The sequence below is a fragment of the Lissotriton helveticus genome, chromosome 1_1 (genome assembly GCF_964261635.1).
Source record: "Lissotriton helveticus chromosome 1_1, aLisHel1.1, whole genome shotgun sequence".
NCBI classification, from domain to species: Eukaryota; Metazoa; Chordata; class Amphibia; order Caudata; family Salamandridae; genus Lissotriton; species Lissotriton helveticus.
Window position 1 is genome coordinate 589,321,520 of NC_136057.1, and position 26,205 is coordinate 589,347,724.

Below are 26,205 nucleotides of genomic sequence, written 5' to 3' on the forward strand. Positions count from 1 at the left end.
GAAACAAAAAGCAGAAAGAAGCCAGGCAGGCTGTAAGGGGTGGGAAGAGATAGAGCAGTGGTGGCGATTTGAGGGAGAAACAGCAAATAAGAACAATAGGAACTAAACACAAGCTTTCTATTAGCACTGCCATGGACAGCTATTAGAAAAAGAAAAAAATGTACTTCCTTGAATGTAAGCAGTGGAAGGACACAAGTGAACCAATCAAAAGGATGTCAAGAAGCTATGTTTTAGAGAAGGTGCAAACGCGAGAAGAGGAGAAAAGCCATCAAATAAGAATCAAATAACATTAAAGAGAAAGCAACCCAATAGTCTGGGCCAAAGTCCCTGTAATCATTGGTATTGTCCACATTATGTTTTCAGCAATAGACAGTTCAAAGCTCTCTGTAAGCTAGACCTAAACTCTGAAGGCTAGACCTAAAAAATGACTCTTGGATTTACCATTAACAAAGAATGCTGATAAATACTCAGCGGTTTAGTGGGTCCTCCTCCCCCCCAAACAACCACTAATGATCAACTTGTGACTCTGTATCATTATGCTTCATCCAGCTACAGTTTATCCATTCCTCTGGCTAGACTCCTGCTTAGTTAGTTGTCAAACACAATATTACTGAGAGGACTGTCTCAGATAAATGTGACTTCCACATGTGAGTGACTGCCAGTCATTGATGATGTGACAGGGGCAGACTCATGTAAACACGTACTGTCAAAGCTAAAAGGTGTGGTGTAGGGTGCTAGCTTTTAGGTTTTGTCAAAGCTTGTTTTGTTATGTTTTTTGTAAAACTGTATTGTGGTTGTACTGAAATATATTTTAAAAGTGACTTTTTTGGGCGAAAAAAGCAAACCATGCCATAGTAATCCCTCATACTGACAGCAACTCCTTTGAAGGAGGATGTGCTGCGTGTGATTGATCAGAATGTCATCACTGAAAATGAAGTCAGCCAATGGCTGAAGCGGCCAGACCCACTGCCCAATACTATGCTATATGCCGTAGTATGTAGCAGAAACAGGTGAATGGCACATCAACAGGCCAATGGATGAGGAGGGCTAACAGAAAGCCCACATATTATATGTATTATTTTAGTATTATGGTGTAGTAAAATATTTTCGAAAAATTATTTCCATAAAACTTGAAATCACAAAGTAATCCTTGTAGAAAATAAATACAATTATATCATTTTGTCAGAAAAATGTATCCATGTAAATTAGTCGTAAACACGTTCGTTTTAAAAACCTTAATAAAAAGTTCTGAACGTTTTTGAACCAGCATACTATCTGTAAATAAAAATCCCATTATAAGATATGAATAAAATCAGTTACGAAAAAAATACGCTTATATATGTGCAAATTAGATATGAAATAGGAAGGCCTAATCTAGTTCTAACTTCCTATAGGGGATAGCTTATACCATAGTGGTGTACGCGAGAAACTTATCATAATTCATAAACTACCACAGTTCAGGCACTCAGTACCATGGCAAATCGCAATATTTCCATCCAGTGTGAATAGTGCTATAAACAAGTAAGCTAAAGTTTAAGGCTATTAGCTTTCCTTATGAGGCCTACTGAAAATAGGAAGTTGCTTACAGGAAGGACTGAAATAATTCATAATGCCTCTAGGTGCCTCCGTACGCCAAGATAATTACACACTGGCCGTATCCACTTACCGCTAGGTTTTTTTTATATGCTTGGCAAAAGAACATCACATGGTGAACTGTTTCAATCACTGCCTGGGAGCACAGAGTACATGTAGGCATGTGACCGGCACACCCGCTAATGTCCCACGATGCCGTAAGTGACCCTAGTTCAAGTGCATCATAGCAACATTTTGGATGGAGCGATTTCGCCAGTTGCTGGAGTGGTAGATCAAGGAAGTGTTCATAACAGGCAGTGTCCTTGATGGATAGAAATTGTGCTGTCAGCCTACCATGAGTAGAGGAACAAAGATGATTAGCCTGAGTAAACTCCCAATGACAGACATTTAAATGAGATTTGGATGTGGCCATCAACGAGCAAGAATCTGTCCAGAAGTAACCAAGATCCAATCTATCGAGTCAGTGGTGGACATCTTTGAACCACGAAAAGATGAGACCTGTATCAAGGGCTATCAATTCCTCTACTACCCTCCGATACGGCCGCAGCTCTTCAGTAGTTCAGAGCCTTACCCAATATAATAGGGACCTAAGACTAGCAAGAACATCCACTCTTTTTAGAGAAACATCCAAGAACATGGGAATTAAAAGGAGTAGTGGGGAGGTGAAGAAGCGAGCAAAATAACTTTTTCTCGCTTATAGTAAGAGGTTCTGAATTTTCCTAGTCCCAGATTTCAGCCCCATATTGAGCAGCGAATTGGCTCTTTAGCTTATGTAGTTCCATAGCAGAAGGGACAGCTCTCGAGGCTGTCCCCTGGAACCTCCTGTAGATCACTGAAGCTTGATGCTGGATCACTGCCCTTCTCTTCTCAATGTGAGGTAAGCACAATAGTTTATTATCGAGCATTATTCCCCTATACTTAAATCTGTGTATTCGCTCCACATTTTTGTTGGCCAGAGTCAAGGCGTGATTAAATGACTAATGGGGCCTAACTGCCATAAATATTGTTTTGGAGATATTAATCTCACGGCCCTTGGTTTAAAAAGTAGGCATTACAATTCACAAGGAGCTGTTGGAGTCCCGTAGGAGTCTAAGAGATTAAGAGGGTGAGGTCGTTAAAGATTAATGCAGGGCGCTCTGCCCCATCCAATTTTGGTGCATCTATGTTCCCCTTTGAAAGTGCACCCACTACATCATACACGTACAGGGAAATAGGGTAGGGACTAAGGCCCACACGCATCAACATTGCCATTTGCGATTCATTATTAGCGAAAAATAAGGATTCGCTAATAAGGAATCGCAAATGGCTATGCATGAAGAAATTGCTAAAAAAATAGCGATTTCTTAAAATTCCTTAATTGCGACTCGCAAATTGCGAATCGCAATTAAGGAATACCCATAGGAATGAATGGGAAGACATTCTCAATTTGCGATTCTCAATTAGAGAATCGCAAATTGAGAATGCAATTTCAAGGGTGCCAGGGTGTCAAAAGGACACCCTGTTGCACCCCTGAAATCTGCCTATAAGTACCTCTTGCACACGCACATGCCCCAAGAGCATGTGTGTGAGTAAAATGGAACTTTGAAAAATGCACTTTAGTGCATTTTTCTAAGTTTTTGCAAATTACCATGAAGGTCAACTTCATGGTAATTTGCTCACCCTATTAGCGAATTCGCTAATTTTTTTTGTTTGATGCATTGCATTTAAGGAATCTCAATTTGAGATTCTTTAAATGCAATCGCAATTTAAGTAATCACAATTTTGCGATTACTAAAATTGCGAAAAGTACAAAAATTATGATGCATCCCAAAAGTTCAAATTGCAGTCGCAAACGGCCGATTTTTGCAATGCGCACCATTTGCGAATGCAATTTTCAATGATGCATGTGCCCCGAAGACACTCCCTTGCCGGACTCCTCTACAAATTGGTATCTTGTCAGTTAGTTGTCCCTCAAGCACCCAGCGGACTTGGGAGAAGTTGTTCTAATGGAGACTTATTATTTGCGCAAGTAGGGCCTCCGGCCCCCCCAGCTCCTTTAGAGATACCCACAATTGCACCCTGGGGACAAGGCCCAAGGCAGCACTAAAAATCGACAAATGCGATATAGATATGTCCTTCTCTAAGTTTGGTGTATTTCCAAAGGATGAGGAGCAGGTTAAGCACTTGATCGATGGTGCTAACTTTAAGTCTAAATCCCGCTTGATATGGGGGTCAGAATTTCCATTCCCTCAAATCAATCAATACGTTTATCTAACAGTTGTTGGGCGTACAACCTCTGGAGAGTATCCAGGAGGATGATAGGCCTATAGTTTGCAGGAAGCCCCCGATTCCCCTATCTAAAGATGGGGATAATTTCCAACCCTTTCTATGAGTCTCGAATGGGGGCGCCCTCTGCTATGGCTCTGGCCATACAGTTAATATACGGGGCCCATTATTTTAGTAAAATCAAAAGGTTGTGACTACCACCAGACTTGGGAATGTAATAAGCTAATGGCAGGGGGTGATATTGATAAAAGCATTACGTTTCTAAATTTCTCTCACCTTCCACTGCCTACCCCCCCAAAGCCTTCACTGATTCAAAATACAGAAATGCCCGTGGGAATAAAATTCTGATATATGAAAGCCTTTTAATGTCAACTGCTGAAACGGTAACAAGAGACAAGGCTAATTTGTGTTTTACACAGGACTCTGAGATGCATTACTGAACCATAATACACATTTGCCCAAATGCACGTTTATATTAAATGTAAAAAACAAATCAAGTCATTTGAATTGCCGATGCCAAGAAAGTTTATTAAAAATCTACCATGAATCACCCTAGAATTTACATCATTACGGTGAATTATGAGTTTTGAAACCACTGGTTTGTGCAGATGCTGCGGCACCACTGGGCTGACACCAAAGTTTCCAACACTTTACATGGAAGCATGGGAAAGTATTAACTTCCTCCGCTCTTCTTTGCACTCAAAACTTCAAAATCAGCTCAGTACTTTTGCAACGTATGGTGGACATGATTGCAAGTGTTTACCATGTTACTGTAGCAATGTGCTGTACATTGTACTCTGTTCACTTGCAAATATGAAAATATATGGGCTGAATAAATCTAGATTGCATTTTACTTATCACTTTACATAAGATACATGCATTAAGTATACATCATGCAACAAAGCAGATACATTTATTGACCGTAACAACCTGCATTATCCTCATACTACTATTTGTACCCAACTCACAATGTAAAGCTTCAGAAATCTATTACCATAATTTTACTCCTAGGTTTGAGGCAGAGTTCTGACTTTATGCTCTTGTCAAAAAATTCCAGAATTTCTCCTGCAAATGTAAGAGAGTTGTAGGTTTCCAAAAATTCTCTCATTCACAAAATTTACTCATGTACATTGTCAACATTTAGGATTCAGCCGATTACTGGAGTTACAGAGTGAATCAAGGTTACAATTACAAGTTTTAAGGAAAAACACAGACTCCTGATTTTTCCATATGAACTTTTCATCAGGAAAACAACGAAAGCTATGGAAGTGAAAAAATCCCTAAAACGAGAACTACCTCAGTAATCCGATGCGGACACCTCGATTCCAATAGTTACTCTCCCCTACCCGTGCCTTTCATGGGGCCATATTGCATGAGCTTTCAGGCTCAAGAGGGACATGAATATGAACACATGTACCAGCCCACTTATGGAAGGCAGTAGATGTGACATATTACTCATCTGGCTTCAGTTGTCAAGTCAATGCGTGTACCCCACGTTAGTCACCCATGTCATTGATCCCTCACCTTCGGCTTGAGAAAGAGTTGTTGACTTACCATTACCTTTCTCCTTCTGGAGGCCATGTTGCTATTTACAGTCGTCCATGTCAATGACTGATCTTAATGTCTTGACAGCCCGGAAGAATGACTCAACCCACTTAGAACTTCTTGCACACAAGCCCTTCCCTCCTGCATCACACGCGTGCTCACTTTCCTTTATTTTTTACCCGCTCCGCTTCTTCCTGTCCTGATGCCAAGGACAAGTATTTTAACTTCCTTTGAGTGGAAATTCACATGTATGCTCGATCAGCTTAAAGCCGACATTCATCATACCACTGCCATGCAGGTTTCTCATCTACACATGATCAAGCTAGCCACTGCTTTCAAAATGCAACAAATCTCTCACTTGTCCTGTGTCTCTCTCTTCTCATACTCTGGTGTCTCCCTCTTACCCTTTACATACAAAACCAAACTGTCTTGTAAATGGCCTCATTGCATGAATTGTATTTTCGAGATCAGCAAACTGGTATTTGCAGAAGAAGAATGATCAATCAGCGGGCAGAAAAAACAACTTTTTATTAATGGTAAACTCATTAAAGCCAGTCCCCATCACAGCACACAATAGTGGCTGAAAATAGGAATACTGAGGTCTACAATATTAACGGGTTTGATGTTAAAAAAAGCGAACTTGTGAGCTCTATAGCAGGTGAACAGTTACTAAACACTTATGATGAAGATGTATGAGATATTACCTGCTGAAAACACAGGAAAAATGCCCCATACATGTACTTCTATCACCATCAGTGCTTGCTGCTGACAGCACTTACCGCCACTGGCAACTGCATGTCATCAATGGTAATACAACACTGCCCTTGCATGAAAGCATCACAGCGACAGGCGTAATAGGACAGAGCATTCATTCACAGCGACACCACTTTTCACCTAATTACATACAAAGATTCCAATTTACCGTCCACCTCTACCATCGCCAATGTTCCGCGAAATCACAACTGTTTCCCCAAAACTGCTTCCCTTCTCCGAATAGCTCTTCATCTGACACTATAGATTTTAACACATTGCCATTTTACCAGGAAATAATATGTCACTTCCTAGCAATGTGGTTTTCCAACTGAACACCTTTGAGACATTTCTCAAAATATCGTGTGGGCAAGTAACACACATTGTAGCCTGGTAACTCTGCTATGCATACTTCAGCCCTATAGCAGAACCCCACCATCAATCACAGCTCTTGAGTAACCCTCTGCACACCAAATCGTCTCATCTTTATCCCCTCCAGTCTCCTATAAATGAGCATTAAATCACATTCTATTGTAGGGTTTACCTATGCAATCATTCATCTATTCAATAAACTCAGTGACTTGAGCACTGCCCGGCTTGGATAGTGCTTACCTTTAATTTCGTATTTTGAATATTATTGGAACATTTTAATGCAACAGCACTATTGGACAATAATCAGTGGGTTCCTGTGAAGTTTGTGCACAGTACAATAGAGATTATGCACAATCATTTTTAGGATTCGAATTTGTTGTTATATCACACCCATTAATCAAAGATGCGCTATTACTAATATAGACAGAATTATGGTATTATATCAAAATATCTGATCATGATAACAATTTTCCTAGACAGTGTATCCTTCAGTTCTTGAACATTTTACCGTTAGTAAACAAGCAGGACTGAAACAGAGGTAAGTTTCTAAAAAAACTTCTACAGTTGTAATAAAGTTAATAAGAACATTTGGTATACAGCATTAATTACACATCTTGCGCTGTTCACTCACAGTCAACAATCAATGCATCCTTTATCTACAATACTGTTGTATTGCCTGTGAAATATTGCAGATTACTAGAAAGGAAAATAGGAGAGAGCGTAAACTATCTACAAAAAGTAAACTTTGAGAATTCTAGGCCCGCAGGCAGTGAACTGATTGCTACTTTACTGATCAGTGTATCAAATGTCTGGTCTTTAAGTGGCATTTTGTATTGAGACACTGAGGTATACAGGTTAAAGAGTTTGGAGAACAAGGCACAACAGAGCCACCTACCAAGGTGTTGTGTTGAGAAGAAGGAGGACTCCTCCGGCCACAACCCTCCTGTGTCAGCAAGGAGACCGCCTGAAATTCTTCGGAGTGAGACTTGTTGGGAAAACTCGCATGCAAGGGGAGGTGAAAGGCTGGGAGCCCGTCACTCTCCCCGTCTTCCATTTTCTGTCTGCTTGTCACCATGGCTACCTCTCCATCTGCTTCCCCATACGGAGAGGCCGGTCGCTTGGAAGACATCCTGGAAGGAACAAAAGAGGAGAAAATAATGAAACCTCCACATAAATCCTTAATGCCGTCATTGTGTGGTTAGAGGCCATTGTAAAAGAAATGCCTTTTTGTGCTGGTGGTGAGCAGGAAACTATCCAAATGCCACTGCAACGCATACACATCATAGAACAATGGCCAAGCAGGTAGCAGCAGAACAATGTATGTTTTATGTGAATAATAATGTAATATTGCATTCTCTTGGCTCCTAAAACGCAATATTTCATTCTCTTCAGAGCGCCTTTAGAAACCGTTCTCCTAGCTACGTTTAAAAAATATATTTTAGAAGATAAAATGCTTTTACAGGCCATACTTCGGCAAAGAGAACACCTCGTGTGCTACATTGTATTTCAGTGCATTCACTTCAGGGGGAACAGATGCTGGTTAAAATTGGAAATTAAAGTCTTGATACACCATGGTGCCAAGCGTTGTTGCGAGCATTAGTTGTACCCAAGCAAACATTAAGGATAGTTCTTTGTACACAGATGTGCATTGTTCAAAAGGAAATGTAGCAAGCACATACCTTGAATGGTTGCAGTATTATGTGGTAAATCTCATGCCATTTCCGCATAATCTGAACATTTATGAAATTATGCAAAACAGGAACCATGTTCTGCCAAATGCATATAAAATCGTCTTTCTTGTTTTATTTTGTTTTTAAGTGATTAAGGAGTTGACCTAACACCAAAAGTTGGCAAAAGAGAACTTAGCCACAGCAGAATTTACTTCAAAATCTAAGGGCACTTTTGCTTAGGGCAGGCAAATCCGACAGTTTGCTGGGCCACTGTCTGCTAGCGGACTGGAAGTTACCGAATCGGTATTGGCTCAAGGTGAGGGAAGCGACAGTTAGTTATTCACCAAGTGTGAAATTGCGGAAACTCCCAAAGGAAAAGGGAACACCTACATCTGCTGTCCATCAACGATCAGTAGTGCTATTATCCACTTGCCTTTTGAATAGGGAAAAGCGTCACTTTATGAAGGCAAACAGAAATCTTTTTTACTCCAACGGAATATAGCGGCTCCATCCCTAACCTAAACCCATCTGGGCCTTCTACCCAAGTAGTCAACGCCATTTCATGCCCATTGAGAGATGAGTCAAAGCTCCTCAGGTTTTTGGGAAAATGGGGAGCTGCCTTATTTTTGTGAAACTGGCTCACAGGGACTGGATTTGGTCCTTTTGTGGTTTCCTCAATGGCTTGCATGTTATTGCCACGTCATCCTGAATGGACAGTTTTGTGAGGCAAGACAGGTTACTTTAGACGTGAGTGCTCTGAGGGAGGCTGGGTGTCAGGAAGTGAGGTGCAGAGTTATTATATATACATTTTTTTGGCACACGCTGTGTAGACCAATATGCCCACACCAAAATTCTTATTGCACTATTCCGATCACTTTTAATCACATCCGATTTCTCATAAATTGCGTGTACTTTTGACCACGGGTACTATGATATCGTTTTTACTGTGCCAATATAGTTCAACTGATGGGGGAGGGGTCATCTATTTTTTTTCAAAATATTCAGCATTTTTGCTAACCTATTTTTTTTTCTGTCTTTGACTTTTCATTTTTACAGTTACATCCAGTCTTCCACTGGAAAAGAATGCTACCATGCAGGTCAATAACATGGGACAGAAAGAATGACAGTTGTAGTGCTATACTGAATACCTTTAGAAATAGGGGTGTTTTGGGAAAGATAAAGTAAATAAAGGGGCAAATATCAACTCACTGGGCATAATTCTTTGAAGTTCCTATCTATGTAGTGATACGACACATACTCTGCCACTGAAACAGGCTTGTGTATGTGAAGTCCCGACACTAATAGTGCCCAACATCCACAGGAAGGTCCTGTTCAATAGAAAGCATCATCTTCAATAAGAGAAAGATTATAGCCGTCTATAAAATGTCCTAATACATGACCCGATTTACTTTGTGAAAGAGAGAGTGAGGGAAATGGAAAAAGGGAGTAATAGAGGAGAAAGCTGGTTTGTATATTACGAAGGAATTATTATTGTCAAAGCTCACATATATTTTCTGTACTGTACGCATTCCCTATTATGGCAGCTAAGAATACCGATTTTCCGTTTAAGTAAACCATTATGATTCTTCTCTAAGGGAAGTATGTGTGCATTTCATCACATGCCAGTGGTTTCATTCTTTTCAAAGTCACTAACACAGCCATTCAATTTTCTTACATTAATTTTTTTTATTAACTTGACTTTTGGCATTCAAACCAGTTAGGATGTGTATGCAATTTTTTTTTTATTTCTTTCAAACTATTTCCCACAAAATTCTTCATTATAGCCAGGGAGATGGTTCTGAGACAAAGACAGATCCAGAAGAGACATATATTTATGGTAACAATGCACACTGCCTACCATGATTGTGTTCTAATGCCCGCTCGATTGGTTCTCTAAACAGTTTTTAGGGGAATGGCTGTGGCACATTTCACAAACGTAGCCATACCATAGGAGTAACTTGCTTAGCGTGGTGTCTTTTTTAATAGAAGGCCGTGTTCTCATTAACCCTAGCACTAAAGGGTTAACTAGAACGTGGATTTCCGGATAAGGCATAATCCGTCAGGAAAGGTGTTAGGTAACAATGCCCAGTAATCTTCCTGGCTTAAAATAAAACTATGCTGAAGACAAGTAACAAGCTTAGATGTACACAAAGGAATCTGCAACCTGTTCCCTCTCAATAGAATAAAGTAATTGGAGTTAGGACGTTTTCAGCGGTTCGATTCAAAGTTCCAAACCTGTAGAATTTCTAAAGGGTGGATTTTTTTACTTCAAGTACAATAGTTCTGCCCCTTTCTTCAAAATATAAAGCGTCTTAGAGTTAGGCGGACGGAAATCTCGTCAAAGGTTGTAGGATGTCCTGTCCACAAGAATACACGTGCTCTGGCTTGTAATGTACTTGTAATATGGTGGATGTGTCATCCGCCGCGTTTAGGATGGAGTAATCTGTCAACCAAACTCTTAATAGGGGCTTTAGTTCTAACGTGATTTTTGACAATTATTTAATGATGAAATACATTAATTACTTACTTATTGCTGTGCATATGAATGAAACATGTTTGAGTATAATGTTGTGTCTGTCCTTTTACAACATCGGTTATTCTTCGATAGAATCCTCCAGATTGACAGCACACGGAAATAGGACAAGACAGGCCTCACATGGTTAAACTGGTACCAATGGAACATCTCATCTGGGTAGTTTAATGCTCCACACATTCCATCAAATTGTTTATTCATATCCTTACATAAAAACATGCCATATGTACCCAGTAGGCCGATTGACAGAAAGTATAGGGTAGCAACTGAGTCTGAGTAGAAATAAGTGTTTCCTTAGTGACTTGCAGCAGGGCCCCTTCTGAGATACCTAATGTGGTGATTGATTCCCAAAGAGCGCTGCCACATTCTTGAGGGAGTAGTCTCTTATTTGCATACATCCTTTATCACATAAATGGGGGAAGCCAATTTCCAGTACACCACATGCTCCACTGTAAGTTCTAGTCCTTCAGCAAGAAAACATTACAACCCACCCCAATGGTGAAAGACAATGTGCTCCAAATTTGGAGTCTGTGGAAGTGGAGCTTCCAATATTTCTTTTTTCAAATAAGTTTATTGAAGTTTCCATGATATGGCACAACAGGTTGTAATGTCTTGGAATAAAGAAACATGTACACAGCCATCGGTAGTGAAAAAAAGCATCACACAATGACCAGAAGGCATAAGAAACAAAAAAAAAAGGAACAGAAGTGAAAACTTATTATATTACTTTGTGAAATTCCACAAACCAAAGCTGCTTCCACTGTAAACCAGAAAAGTTGAAGCTGAAGCAAAACAAAAATAGGCACAGTTATAAAGTTTCTTAGTAAAACAACCCAGATGATTATGGCCAATGTAACTATACAGGACTGCTGGATGCCCTTGGTGGCTTTCTTAAAAGACCCATCTACAGTTAGCACTTAGACATTTGTACACTCTAAATACGGTGGCCTAGACATCCGCCAAGTTCTACATTTGGCCCTGACTTTTCTAAAGCACAGCATCCTTTACAAGAACACTGACAATGTGTCTTTCTTGCTTTTAAAAAAGCGTGCAAGAAATCTGCCTTGAATGTGAAGGGGATGCCTTGATGAACCACAGATGTGATAGCACGTGACACCCAACCGATTTCCAACATAGTTGAATCATGTTGCAAGAGTGTTGTCACTGTAATCTTGTTAAACTCAGCTCCATGAAGGCAACAGCTTTGCATAACCACTAACGCCAGCGGGAAACACATGTCTTCAAAAGCAATGAGCGCTAAGATGCCAGGAGACAACATTCTTAACTTGTTGTAAATTACTTAAGTGGATTCATTAATCACTGCGATGCTTACCCCATACACACAGTTTAGCCTCTTCTGCAGCTACAAACTACATCTTTCGGCTTTCTTGGCATCACAAAATGGCTTGTAGGACTACTGTTTGAAGCAAGGCCATATTCTCACAGATCCGAGTGATATAGTTTGCAAGCAGATACCAAGCCTGCTGTAGCAGATTTAGGGGCACATGTATGAAAGAACATGTATGTGTGCCGCATTGCACTGTGAAAAAAAGCAAAAAGTGCTTTTTTCGAGGAAATCGCAAATCACCACCAACTTAAAGTTGGTGGTAATTTGCGATTCCTTACGCTTCCAGCAATATCGCAATTTGCAATGGCTACTGGAATAGTATTTAGGGAATCACAAATTGTGATTCTCTAAATGCATGCACAAATTTCAGCGTTTGCGATCGCAATTTAGCTCAATACATCTGGCCCTTAGTTCTTAAAGTATAAGGCCCATATGAAGAGCTGGAATACTTGAATTGCGTAGTTACAGGTGCAAACTTTCACCCATGAGGCGTTGGTCTTATGAATGAATAAATAGATAAAAAAGTGGCAATCTCCTATTCTTTATAACTCGGTGGGAAAATGTCTTCCGAGCCTACAGCTGTTGGGAGCTTCTTCTTGCAGTTTGGAAGTACGCATCCGGCCCCTTTTCATCAACCACACACAAACTGCATTGTGGGTCACAAACGACGATGAAGGCCGGCTTTTAAATGGCCTCACTGGGTTCAATAAGAACTCTGTGCAAAGCGATAGCCATTCTGTAGTATTGGGCATGTCTCCAAATATGGAACGCTATGAGACTGGAACCTCCTCGGATTCAATTACCTTCAATGATGTCTTTTGGGAAATCTATAGTTCCAATACTTCAGGTGGAACTATCTATTGACTAAATATGCCTCTGAAGGTGACAGAACTAAAGCCTTACTATTTCAATCCTACCTATGTTCACTGGCTTACTATAAATGCACATTAAACCGTTCAGTTGGATCCAGGGTACTGCATTATCTACATAGTAATAAAATTGCATGAATTCAATTCAAAAGGTACCTGATGGTTGGCTCACAAGCTAGTCATGAAGTGGCTAAAAGTGAGTCTAAAATCTAAAGATCATGGAGCCTCTATGCTGGAACTACGCTTATGAAGTACTAACAAATATCAAATGACCAACCTCTCCTACAACTCCTCCACTATTAAAAATACTAAGACATCATGACTCTAAGATTTCCACACTGCCTTGCCACCTCTCTCAAGTCTTTCCAGATACTCGAATTTACAGTGCATAGCTTAGAAATATTAAAATTAGTAAATCAAGCAGTTAAAGCCAGTGTCTAAAGGTGAACGGTAGTCTCACAGAATACAATTATTAATGCACAGTCCTTATGCACCAACAAAAATTAGCCACTCATTTGAATCAGTAAACACGGCAACAATGGCATCAAGGCTTCCCATAGATCCAGGCATTAGGCATGCTAAGAACAGGCATTTCTAACGCTCACCGACTGATGAAATTTGAATTCACATTTTTCTTTCATCACAAAGGGGCAATGGCCTGATCTGAAACAGTGACAGCAAAAAACAGATTTTGAGTTGCACATTAAAAAGAAGACACGTTCCACCACATAAAAGGTAACACTGCAGAGGATAGCCCTTTTAAAGAAGAGATGGGTCACATATATGTCCTAAATATGTGAGATCTCAAGTGATTCAGCATTAGATCACCTGCGTTTCAAATGCGTAATGGCCAGATTACTTACCAGTAATCTTCATTACTCCAGCTCCCCTCCACTGCCCCAGAACTTACATAGCTCAGGTGTGTCACATATCTCACAGAAATCACATGAAATAGCTAAAACTTTGATCCCTTCCCTCCTCCTCTAGATCTTTAGACTGCCCAAAGCCTGGGCCCGTAAGGTATCTCTAGGACCTCTAAACGATCATGCGTTCCCAAGCAATAGGGATCCAAGTTACTCCCTCAACCCAACCTCGTCTCAGTCTTACAGATTCAGGATATACCAAAGTAGTATTTCACAACTTGATCCATAACGAAATGCACTCTACCAGTCAAACATGCAACATAATATGTATTTAATGAACCAGAATACAACAAAATTATGTATGTAGAATCAACCACAGCAAAAATTATGATGACAAATTCCAAAGCTTTCACTCCTTTCATACAGTCGATAATGGGAAACAAACATAAAAGGATTAAGCAAAGTACATACATTTGAAGAGAAACATCCCTGCTTCTGCCCCTGAAGCTGGTGTTTCCCTGAGTGTGTTGTACCTGAATAGTACTGGGTAAAGGAACTCCCAGTGAATCATAACCCCAGGAAATATTAGATCTAATCTAACAATTTAGATTGGAAGATGATGATTTTTGGGCCCTCCTGAAAACCACAAAATTCACGAAACACGGTCTAAACGTCAATACTCAGCTGAACAAGATATGAAAATCTGTACCGCTCTAATGATATCCAGAAGATGCACCCTTCTCTCTTTTGCCAGTAAGGAAGTTAAAAATTACCTTAGGTCCAAAATTTGGACCAAACCATAAAACAATTCTATCAGAAAATACCCTAAGATAAGGAGCCCTTACTGGTCAAGCTGCTAATTCACCAAGCCTTCAGGCAATTGTAAACCTCATAAGGTGGTTCTGGCCACGTAATGGGAGACGTCAGCAATGAAAACTGTTTCAAAAGACATGCCCAAACTCTTACATAGGAGCCAAAACACTCCATAGGAAAACGTACAACTATACTTGCTGCCAACTGAGCCTTAACCCCTTCGACGCTCATGCTCGTCATGAGTTGCCCCTCTCGTACACTCATGACGAGCTGAGCTCGTCATGAACCGCGGGTTTTCGAAAAACTCAGCGCACAGCGGGAAAACGCTTAGCGTGGATGAGGTAAAGAGTAGGCACTGCGAATCCTAGATTAAATCCATACTTTAGTACTTTCAGAATTCACTGTGGTTCAAAGGCACAGGAGTCTAATGCTTGCGTGTGATTCACACCAGCATTTATTAAGTTTGCTTATGCTCACAATTTTGACAGCTGCACCTACTGAAACATGTTGGCATGTCATACTATGCAGCATAGGCAGGACACCATCAAGTGGCCAGCTGTTGTTCGAGTCCTTTAAAAAAAAAAAATCTCCTCTTTAGTGTCTTATATTATTATTTTGTTCATACTGATGCACAATTTATTTGGCAAATCCCTAAAAACATATAAAAGAAATATTACTTCCTCGCCAAAACCAATTGTTGTTGCATACCACAAGATTTCCCAGGTTCTGAGGGATACTAGGTCGCCCCATTACTCCTAATGGGTTGTTTGAGTCCTGGCACCTGAGCTTAGTTGTAAACTTAGCTCCCAGACAGCATGAGTTTCATAAACCCAGAGAAGTCCCTATTTTTGTTAGAGGGAGACACTGAAACACAATACTACTCACTTAAAACTCTGTTTTTCATAAACAAAAACATTAATTTTGAAGTGCTATTGCAGATGTGACTTTGGGGGATTCTGGTAACATCCAGGCAGCGATCCCATCAGCTATGTACCCCAATGTTCATCGGGCAGTGTGGCACTGTGCGAGATGCTTTTATTAAACACTCAGGAACACCTATTGCTAATGTTTCATGCAACAGGAGCCAGTTCGCTGGCTACTTTTATGCAAACCATACTTTGATACATTCTAATTAAATCTGTGAAATCACTTTTTTCTATATTTGTTACAATCCAGTATTATTCTCTGCTGATCTGAGCTGATCTATTTTCAATTATTCCTTCTTTGTGTTTCCTGTAGCTCAGAGTAAATTACTTTATGAGTCATTATAAACAATATAATTGTGTTTTTACACACATTTTCACAAACTCCATACCACCCTTATCACCTTTTGAAATTAATGAAGGGTATATTTCAATGCATTTTTATGGTGAATTTTTTACTATTTACCATCTTGCTCAGATGTTTGTAGCGTAGTAAACTGACAATACTATTCTGCAGGTTCATTCACCAATCTAGCCGTTCACAGCATTTCAGAAGGTTAAAATGTAACTCTGTTGTGTGGTGCACAGCAACTTTGTCAAGAACTGGCTGGCTGCCAACAGGTGTGGAGAGGTTGGTAGTGTGAAATGAAGAGAGGTCCATGCACCTACCTTCAACACCAGCAGTAATTTGGCAATACCTCACTGAAAGCTCCTCTACAGAGCGATGGCCCTGCAGAACCCCTGACAAGCATCTGTGCCTTGTCAAGTCAGGGGATATTCTCAGCATCAACCAGGACCAGCCTGAATGAATAGTTCCCTCTGCCATGCACACCGAGACAATCGGTCTTCTTACACACCACAAGGTTATCTGGCAGGGGAACATATATATTTATTTGCCTTCTGTTGAGGCTTTACAACCACCTCCTAGTTTCAATTTGTAATCTGGCCCCTTGTTTTAGGACCGGCCAGGGGCGGCTCCTCCATGAGAGCAGAGAGGTGTCGTCTGCTAAAAAAAAGACCCGAGAATAGCTAAAAAATAAAATGGTAATAAAGTTTATTTATTACCATTTCATTTTTCAGCAACTCGTCCTGAACGGATTGTCAGGACTGGACGAGACAATTGCTGCAGAATGGCAGCAGAGAGCTGTGCCCTCAAGTTTGAAGTGTTCATGTCCCTGCGGCCGTCAGGGCCGGACTGGGAACCACAACTGGTCCTGGCAAAGTGCTCGCCCCCCCCCCCCCCCACTCGGGGGGGGGGGGGGTTGGAGGTGCCGCCAAGCTCTTTGCCAGGGCCGATTTTGGTACAGGGCCCGATTTTGCAGCTATGCTGCAAACACGGCCCTGTGACAAAAATGGCCCCCAGGGGCCCAAAACCATCCCCCACCCGTGCAGCACACTGGGGAATTGCCCGGTGCCACTATGGCTAGTCTGGCCCTGGTGGCCGTCTTGCGACGGCGAGTAGACATACACATTTTAAACTTCTCTATCCTAGCTGGATTAGACAGTTGGGTTAGAGAAAGCACAAGCCTCTAGCACTCTTGAGAGCATGGAGATAGGCCTCTCCCTCCAATCCTGATGCTTCTCTCACAGCATGATAGCAGCCACATGATGGGATAGTGCAGTTTCCTGGGTTCGGGGCTTCGAGCAGCAATGTAACCAGAGCAAGTAGGACGTCATGTGGCAAGTCAGCAAGTTAAGTGCCATTTTAAAATTATTTTACTGCCACTCGCATTCTGCCCTCCTCACCACCCTAAATACACGCCAGCTGCCACTGGACTGGCTCCATTATTCTACAAATCTACATAAGGCGCACTAATGCCAGTTTGCTATTATTACTGGTTGATTTAATAACACTCACAAATCACCTCAACTGGGGTATCTTGTCACGCAGTCAACCTGAAGAAGCTGAACGCATTTCTAAAACAATACAGTTTTTAATAATTTTCTAAATTTGCTGAAATCTGGGCAGGTTCGAACAGAAAATGACAATTTGTTCCAGAGGGTGGGGGCCAAGTAAGAGAAGGTTCTTAAACCACATCAAGTTTGTCGTATGAGTGGGACCGACAGTAACTTCATATCACTGGAAGGCAAATTCCTATTGGGTTGATAGCTCCTAAGCCTTTGACAAAGGTACTTAGGACCTTTCCCCTGCAGAGCTTTAGAAGTTAAACAGTGTATGAATACTATTCTGTTCTATACTGGCAACCAATGTAAAGATCTTACAAGGGGAGCGGAGGTCGTTCTAGGAGGCCAATTACAAATCAGTTGTGTTTTGCACCACCTGTAATTTAGACAGTAGTGACTTATTGGCAGAGGACAATAATGTGTTTCCATAATTCAGCCTACTCGCCACAAGAGCCTGCACTAAGGTCTTTCTGGCTGTCAAAGGGAGGAATGGCAGAGCTTTCTTCAGTAAACGTAGCATGTAAAAACCGATGCCGGTTGTGGATAGAACTTGTTCTTTCATACTAAGCTCCTGGTCTACCTGAACTCCAAGGTTTTTTACGACCTTGCTTGGAGTAGGGGCTTTCCCTAACTCAGACGGCCATCAATCTGGAGTCCACAGATATTGGGCTGACCCCAATCAGAATAATCTCTGTTTTCCCTGGATTTAACTGAAGAAAGTTATAGACATCCATCCTGCACTAGCTTTTCATTCCAGCCAAAATGCGGCCCTTCCCTTTTTCAATAACCGCATCAAAGGAAATGACCAGCTACCGGTCAGCTGCATATGACAGGATATCAAACCCATATGCTTTGAAAACGATAAATAAATAAATCTTACAACCAACTAATGCAAATAAAAAGAATAATTTCTGATAAGTAGTGTTTGTGCCATTGAGTAGAAGAATGCTAAAATAATGTTGCGATATTTTAAGTGAGGCGTATTACTACAGTGATTAAATTAAAAACACAGAATAACATACTATGAGGATTAGTTAGAAGAGAGTGAGAAACAGGAAGAAACAAAACTCCCTTTCACAACACAAAGCATTACATTTTCAAGAAATCCAGTTTGAGACACAATAAGATATAAATGGATACACCAACAAAAAATAAACTGCTTGATTGTGTAAACTATGCAAATCACATCAGTGTCACTAATATAGTACTGCACTCACATTCCGGAAGGAGTGTAAATTTAAGAGAATTTAGAAAATGTGAATCAAGTATGCCCTCACCACCCTTGCTTTGTGGAACTAAGTTTCAGGGTATCAAGAATACAGTGAATGAGCTTATGTCAGACATAAGAAAAACAAACTTGAATTTTCCACCATACAGATACTTTTCATGCAAATAACACCTGATTAATACAATTTGTTAGCAAAATCTAATATTGGATAAAACCACAACAAAGGGAGTTGCCAGAAACAAAAGACAAATTCTGAGAGAAAGTTTAAAATTAAAACTGTAGTATCAAACAACAAATGACACTGCACACCTAGTCCTAATCGAACATACACAATCTAGAAAGCTATCAGCACAGAGAAAACCTCCAGGGAAGTACTTATCCCGTTCACACTATAGGCCCAATAATGAGTCTGGTGGTCCGAGGACCGCTAGACTCATGGATGTGCGGTGGTGGTGGTCCATCCACTGCCGCATAGGCAGACCGAACGCCCCATTATGACTTGGGTGGTCAAACTCTCTGGGACTGCCGATGCTGCCAAGGAACCATGATTCTCTACCGGTGTTACAGCGCGCAGGGGTGGCAATATGCTTGGGGGGACCGCAGAGTCCCACCAAGCATATTACGAGTTTCCTCTCTACCGGCGGTGTCATCGAGGTTCTTACTCCATATACGCCATGCAGAGAGGAAACAGAGGCCCAGCCCTCCCCCACATGTGGATGTACACAGGGGGGCATAACCTGTACCCCACTGTGTGCATGCACACCATTTCCTGCATGGCATGTACATTCGAGTCCATGCCATGCAGGGACCTTGTTGTGTGGTCCCATTGCGGTGCCTTTTGCAAAGGCACCGCCGCCTTTGAAAGAGACACTGCTGCTGGACCGGCTCGTCGCCTGCCCGCTAGACCACTTTTAAGTTAAGTCTTGGTAGTGTGGGGATTCTTGGTGGTGCGGGAGCGTGGTGGTGATGAGCTCCCCAATCACCGGCAAAAGTCGATATGGGGCCCTAATTGGACTAGAGCAGACACACAACAGGAGAGGACAGTGTCAGTAGAAAAGCAAGGTTTCAATGTACAATTAGATAAAGATGAGTGTTTCAGTAACGGCTACGTTTTTAAAATAATAACAGGTGAAGGGACAATGTTGTTTGCTTTCTTGTATGCAACAATAAGAATTTAGCATAAATGTCTATTGATTGATTTTTTAATAGGTCTCCTTAATCGAGCGGGGTGCTAGGAGAGACGAGGGGGCCATGATGGGCACCATCCATGTTCACTAGTTGGGTTTCTGTGCAGGCAATGTTAACTAACAATTAAGTTAATAAAAAGAACTTCTTGAAAATGTCTCGGAAGCATAGACAATGATTTACTATGTGAGGATATGCAAAGCCTACATCCATCCTACCAATCTATGTTCAGAGGCCTCAAAGCAGCTATGTAGCATTTTTCTATAAAGGGAGTGGATCCACGTTCCTTAGAATACTGTAAGAGACTGTCTATTCCCCTGAAGGACTAGACTTCTCATTGTCTAATGAGATACCTTCTGAAAAAATAAAAATAAAACAAACTTCTACAGGTTTGATGTCAAACATTTTCGATACTGCGATGCATTCCCCGCTGCGACCATTGCTCGCAGCCTGCTCTTTAGCTCCATTAAGCCTTCATGCCATATTTGTGCATTTAAAATCCATTTTCTATGCAGTGCCCAGGGGCTCTCTACTGCTACATACTGCATCACATCATCGTACAGTACTACTTGAAGTATCTGTGCTAAAAAGGAGAGTGCACAAGATCGCCCCTTGAGAGTGAATACAAAATAGGGTTCCAATGCAAAAAAGGTGTCACAAAGCCACAATTGAAATGAAGAACCAGATGAGGTAGGGTTGCTATCAGAAATGCCACTGTAGACCACTAATGGAATTGGACCCCTCAAACCAATCCATAACAAATCTGGCATTTAAGTAATTGGGTGAGAGTGCTGTTCTAGCCTCTGTGCAATAACTTGTTTTAAACGCTTGTTTTAAACTTTTCCTAAATCCTAAATCATTTTTATGCTTTATATGTTTGAATGCACCAATTGAAATGATTGTTAGAACTGCACTGTATGAAATTGAATTTGAATCTGCTGACCATCGAGTAATGCTTTTTACATCCTCTAACCAGAGAGTTAGAGCAAAAGTGGGAGGTTGGCATTCTAGTTGCCAATTCCAGTTTCCCATTTGATAGCGGCTGTGGGCCGGGCACAGAGGTGAGACTGCGGTTCTATCCTCGGCCTCATGTGCAATAACTTGTTTTAAATGCTTGTTTTAAAAACTTTTCCTGAATCCTAAATAGTTTTTATGCTTTATATGTTTGAATGCACCACTTGAAATGCTTGTTAGAACTGAACTGTACGAAATTAAATTTGAATCTGCTGACCACAGAGTAATACTTTTTGCCTCTTCAAACCATAGTTGCCAACTCCAGTTTCCCATTTAATGGTGGCTGCGGGCCGGTCGTGCAGTGGACACGCACAGCGGGGGCACCGAAGGAGCGCCAAAGGAAAGCCCCTCTGCGCCCGACCAGGCCCAGAACCCTTGCTCCTTCCAGCACAGTTCAGTTCAAGGAACACCACAAATCAGCTACTAGAAATGAGACACCAACCACTACCTCTATGTTCGTCATTGCTGGGGTCAAATAATGAACTTCAGACCAAAAGCAAACGAGTCTGCAGTCAATGCAGCTACGAACTGTATTGGAATAAGGACTCTCATCTCACCATTCAGGAGCTACAAGTAGCAACATTTAATCTGGGATGATCAATGCGCGCTCACTGGCCAGGCATGCCATTGACATTAGAACCTGGCTGGAAGAGGATCCGCTGGGCGTTCTATTTGTCACAGAAACATGGCTTAACGACAGCTCAGATCCTGATATCCACCTTGTCATCTTGGTGGGCTACCAGATCCAAAGATTAGATCGGGTCAGAAAAGTTGAGGGTGGAATTGCCATCATTCTAAAATTTGATTTTAGATGTGTTACTTTCTCCCTCTCCCTTCGAGAATGTGAAAGCCTTCAGTTCCAGATCACACTCTCCCCCACCCATATGTTCCCAGGTGTCCTTTTCTACAGACCTCCGAGTACTAGCTCCAAATTCTTGGAGGCAATCCCAGACATACCGGTCAGCCTAGTTCTACAAAAAACCCACAGGACTATTTTGGGCGACTTTAACCTGCACTTCAACATACAGGACAGCCCTCCATCAAAAAGCTAAAAGCAGATCTTGAGGCATTACAACTAACCCAACTCGTAGCAACCCCCACTCATGAGAAAGGGCATACTTTGGACCCCGTTTTTCCAATGACCCTCTGGTTACTCTTTCTAGAATAATCCTGGTCCCCTGGTCCAATCATTGTCGTATTATCTTTAAACTTCCCAAACCTGTCCAACAGATCAAGGGAAGGAAGGACCCAGATGATGGCCATAAGAAGATGGTCGAAGCTAGATCCTAGGACCTGGGAAACCATCCTGAAGGATACAACTTCTAAATTTGTAGGTAATCTAGAAGAGGATTATCAGCAATGGAAACATTTGATCACCCAGTCACTAGATGCATGCATTCTCAAAACTAACTCCAGACCTAAAACACATACAAAATAAGCCCTTGGTACAATGACAACTTCTTTGCAATAAAAAAACATTGAAAGAAATTAGAAAGAAACGGGAGAGTGGAATTTGACCCGGCACTTAGATTAAAATATAAAGCTTCAATTAGATCCTATCACAACGATATAAAGAAAGCGCAGGCCAAATCCTATGAGGAAAAAATCACTCAGGCTTTGAACTCCCCAAAGAACTATTTTGAGTGGTTAAAATCCTATCCACTCCACTTGATAGTAACACTGTTCCCAAGCCACAAAAGAAAGATGCAACAATATAGCATCCTTCTTCAACAAAAAAAGTGACTGATATTTATGATCAATTCCATATCAATCCCAAACCGGCAGTAGGAGAGATAACTAAGGACAGGGGTCTGCCACAGCCTCCAATACTAGCCAAATTCCCTACGCTTGACAAAGAGACAATCTTATTAAGGCATCCAAATCCGGCTCTCCATTAGATCCCGCCCCCCCACATACCTTATCCAAAATGGCAGAGATCATATTACCGTCACTTATGGAGCCTCTTCATTTCTCACTAGGGCGGGCTTGGTCCCTAGCAATGGAACATGCAATAATTAGGCCACTATTGAACCTCAGCTAGGTCCAGAAATCTTTGCCAATCTATGACCCATCTTATTACTCCCTTTTGTAGGAAAAGTGCTAGAGAAACATGTAAATCGGACATTAGCAAACTTTCTGGAAAATAACAACATTCTTCACCCAACCCATATGGACTTCCATACCCACCATAGCACGGAAGCAGCACTTCTGGTGGTCAAGGAGGAGTTCAAAGCTATACTGGATAACGGAGACTCAGCCGCCATCCTACTACTGGATTTAAGAGCGGCATTTCTTCGGAGATAGACTTTGCAAGGTGGGAATTCCGGGCAAAGCATTAGATTGGCTCACCTCATAACTGGAAAACAGATCCTACCAAGTAATAGAAAAAGACTGCCTCTCTGACAGCTTTCCAACGAATTGTGGTGTCCCTCAGGGATCGTCTCTCAGCCCCACGTTGTTCAATATATGTGCACCGGCTTGCTACCTTAGTGCAGGACTTTAATCTGTCCGCGGTCTCCTAACCGGATGACACCCAGCTGGTTGTTTCTCTTATAGAAGGCCCAGGAAATAAACATTTGGCACCCTGTTTGGACAAACTGCACCGCTGGATGTATAGCTTCCGCCTAAAGCTGAATGGTGATAAGACAGAATTAATGATCCTTGGAAACCAGGCCATAGACAGACATCTGATCAGCTGGCCTGCTGACATGGCCCCCCGCCCCTGTTCCCAAACCGGTGATAGAAAATATTTAGGAATCTGGTTGGACAATTTGCTAGCAATGGACCACCAAGCAAATAAATGGTCTGGCATCTGTTTCCCTTTACTCTGAATGCTCAGGATCAGACTAGTATTGATCTCAGAGCATCTAAGGAAAACGATAATTTAATCCCTCATAGTTTCCAGTCTGGATTATAGCAACTAATTTTATGAGGGCGGACCCAAACACGTAATAAAGAGACTTCACTGTGTAAAATGCAGCAACAAGACTCCTTCTAAAGGTTTCTAGTAATGTCTTTACAAGAGAATCCCTCAAACAGCTGCATTGGTTCCCATTTGAGGCAAGGATTACGTTTAAATCCCCCTGTATTTCTCATAGGGGCATAAATAACAAGGGCCCAGGAAAGCTCAGAGAGTTGGTAATCACTTATGTTCCACCTACACAGCTGAGATCCTCACATCTTCATTCTCCTCAGCATAACCAGGGTGTTTGCACACGTAGTACCACAACAGATTCTGAAATAAATGAAGTTGTTATCACATTGTGCCCCCTTTTAGTAAGGACATCTGCATGCGGACCTAAAGACCTACATAATATTCTCCTTTCAATTGACTTTGTATGCAATCTCTGCGTCATTCACTTTAGTTCTCCCTTTTTGCCTCGGGTGAATAAAGGTGCCTCTACTTGTTTGCATACTTTTATAAACCATAAGAACAAATCTTCTCAGTTTGGCTCACAGTAATAAAGATGCAGTAATTCAAGACTCAATCTCTCCAATGCTGAACAATTACAATGCCTTAGATCATGGTCTTCCAAGATATTTGATATCTAGGCTTCAACTGATCCAAGACATGGGGCTTTAGAACTTTTTTTGTGTTAAATTATATCTTGTCATTGTAATTGTAAAGCTACTTATATAGCGCGAACTGTCACCCTACGGGTATCCTGGCGCTTAGATTAAAAAATAATTGACATGCGAACGGGCCAAAGCATCAGAAAAACCGTGGGAAAGAGCCAGGTTTTCAGGATCTTTCTGAACTCAGACAGAGAGTCAATTTGTCTGATACTCTGTGGTAGTTCATTCCATAGATGTGCAGCAGCCACACTGAAGGCCCTCCCCCCATCCTAGAATGCTTAAATCTAGGAATCATCATCAGATTAGCACAGGAAGAGCAAAGCTGCCTCTTAGGGAGGTACCAGGTGAATTTTTCCTGCAGTGGAACAGGTCCCTGATCGTGTACCGCTCTGTGCACCATACATAGCGATTTAAACTGGCCCCTTTCCCTGATAGGCAGCCAATGAAGGTCTCTTAAGGCCACAGTAGTGAAGGACCTACGTTGCCTATTTAGCACCAGCTTTGCTGCTGCCGACTGGACTCTCTGCAACCCCTGGAAGATGTATTGAGGTGTTCCTAAGTACAGAGAGTTGCAGTAGTCCAGCCTGCTTAGCACTGTGCTTCTCACTACAAGGGAGCGCGAGTCCTTTGTCAGACCCCAATTGCTTTATTTGGTAATAAAAACAATCTCCTGCATGATCAATACATTTAGCAATGCCCTAGATACATTCAATGCAGTGGCACTAAAGTAATAGTCCTCCTCCAGCAAGGTGTCATGCAAAAAGAATATCCTTCAAAGGATTTGGGAAATTGAGGGTGAAATGTACAAATCCAAGTAAGGCTCTCTAATAGTACATTCAGGGACAACAGGATGTGGTGCAGATGATAGGAGCATAACTGAGATCACAGATCTATTGCTGTTGGAGGGTAACCTACTAGAAGAGAACGTCGCCCACTTGGCAGATATTGAGCAGACAGATATACAAAAGTTGATGGAGGTTTTATCAGAGACGGCTCCTCGAGGGAGTGCTGCTGGGAAGTGGGGCGGGGGAGGGCCAGGGTGGGGGGGTAGTAAACTCCGGAATGCGGCTAAGCGGAGTTGTGTGTATAAATAAACAAAAAGAATTTCATTGCGCCCTGCAACGCCAAATCGGCATTGCAGCGCGCAATGTCATTAATCTTATTTATTTATTTATACAACTCCGTTTGGCCGCATTCCAGAGTTTACTAGTCCCCATCCTGCCCCTCCCCGCTCAATCGCCCACAGCACTCCCTCGAGGAGCCGCCACTGGGTTTTATAGACCCAGAGAAAAGTGGCCTTAAGAGTCAATTTGCTACTGATCCTACTAAAGAGCCTGTGCCATCTCTACTATAGATTGAATATGAACTTCAGATACATAGCCGATCTTATCCCCCTTCTTCATAAGGTATGCAGATGTCCTTTGGGGCGCATGACGAGAAATAACTAATCAACATTTTTGATTTGAGCTGATCACTTGGGCTTTCCATGTCTAGTCTGAACAATAATTCAGAGTTTAACATTCACAATGTCTAAAAGACAATTGTATTGCAGGGGTTGGAGATGAACATGAGAAACTTAGCCAGAAGACAAACACCTGCTTGCTCACCCAAAAAATAAGCTTGTAACTTTAGTACAATCTATGAATGAAGAGCTGCCCTTAGTAATTTTGCAACACTTTGAACCTCCGGCTAGTTTACTACGAAATTGTGAGAGATCTGCTACAGCAATCGAAGAACAAGACTGCCCCAGACT

General features: G+C 41.6%; 1 protein-coding gene across 1 annotated transcript in view; it reads right to left on the reverse strand.

Moving 5' to 3' along the window:
- Positions 1-26,205, reverse strand: part of SOX5 (SRY-box transcription factor 5) — a 454,156-nt gene that overhangs the window by 379,095 nt on the left and 48,856 nt on the right. Inside the window, exon 2 of the mRNA XM_078674095.1 lies at positions 7,421-7,655. Within this exon, the coding sequence (XP_078530221.1) occupies positions 7,421-7,655 (235 nt within the window). The remainder of the gene's footprint in view (positions 1-7,420; positions 7,656-26,205) is intronic.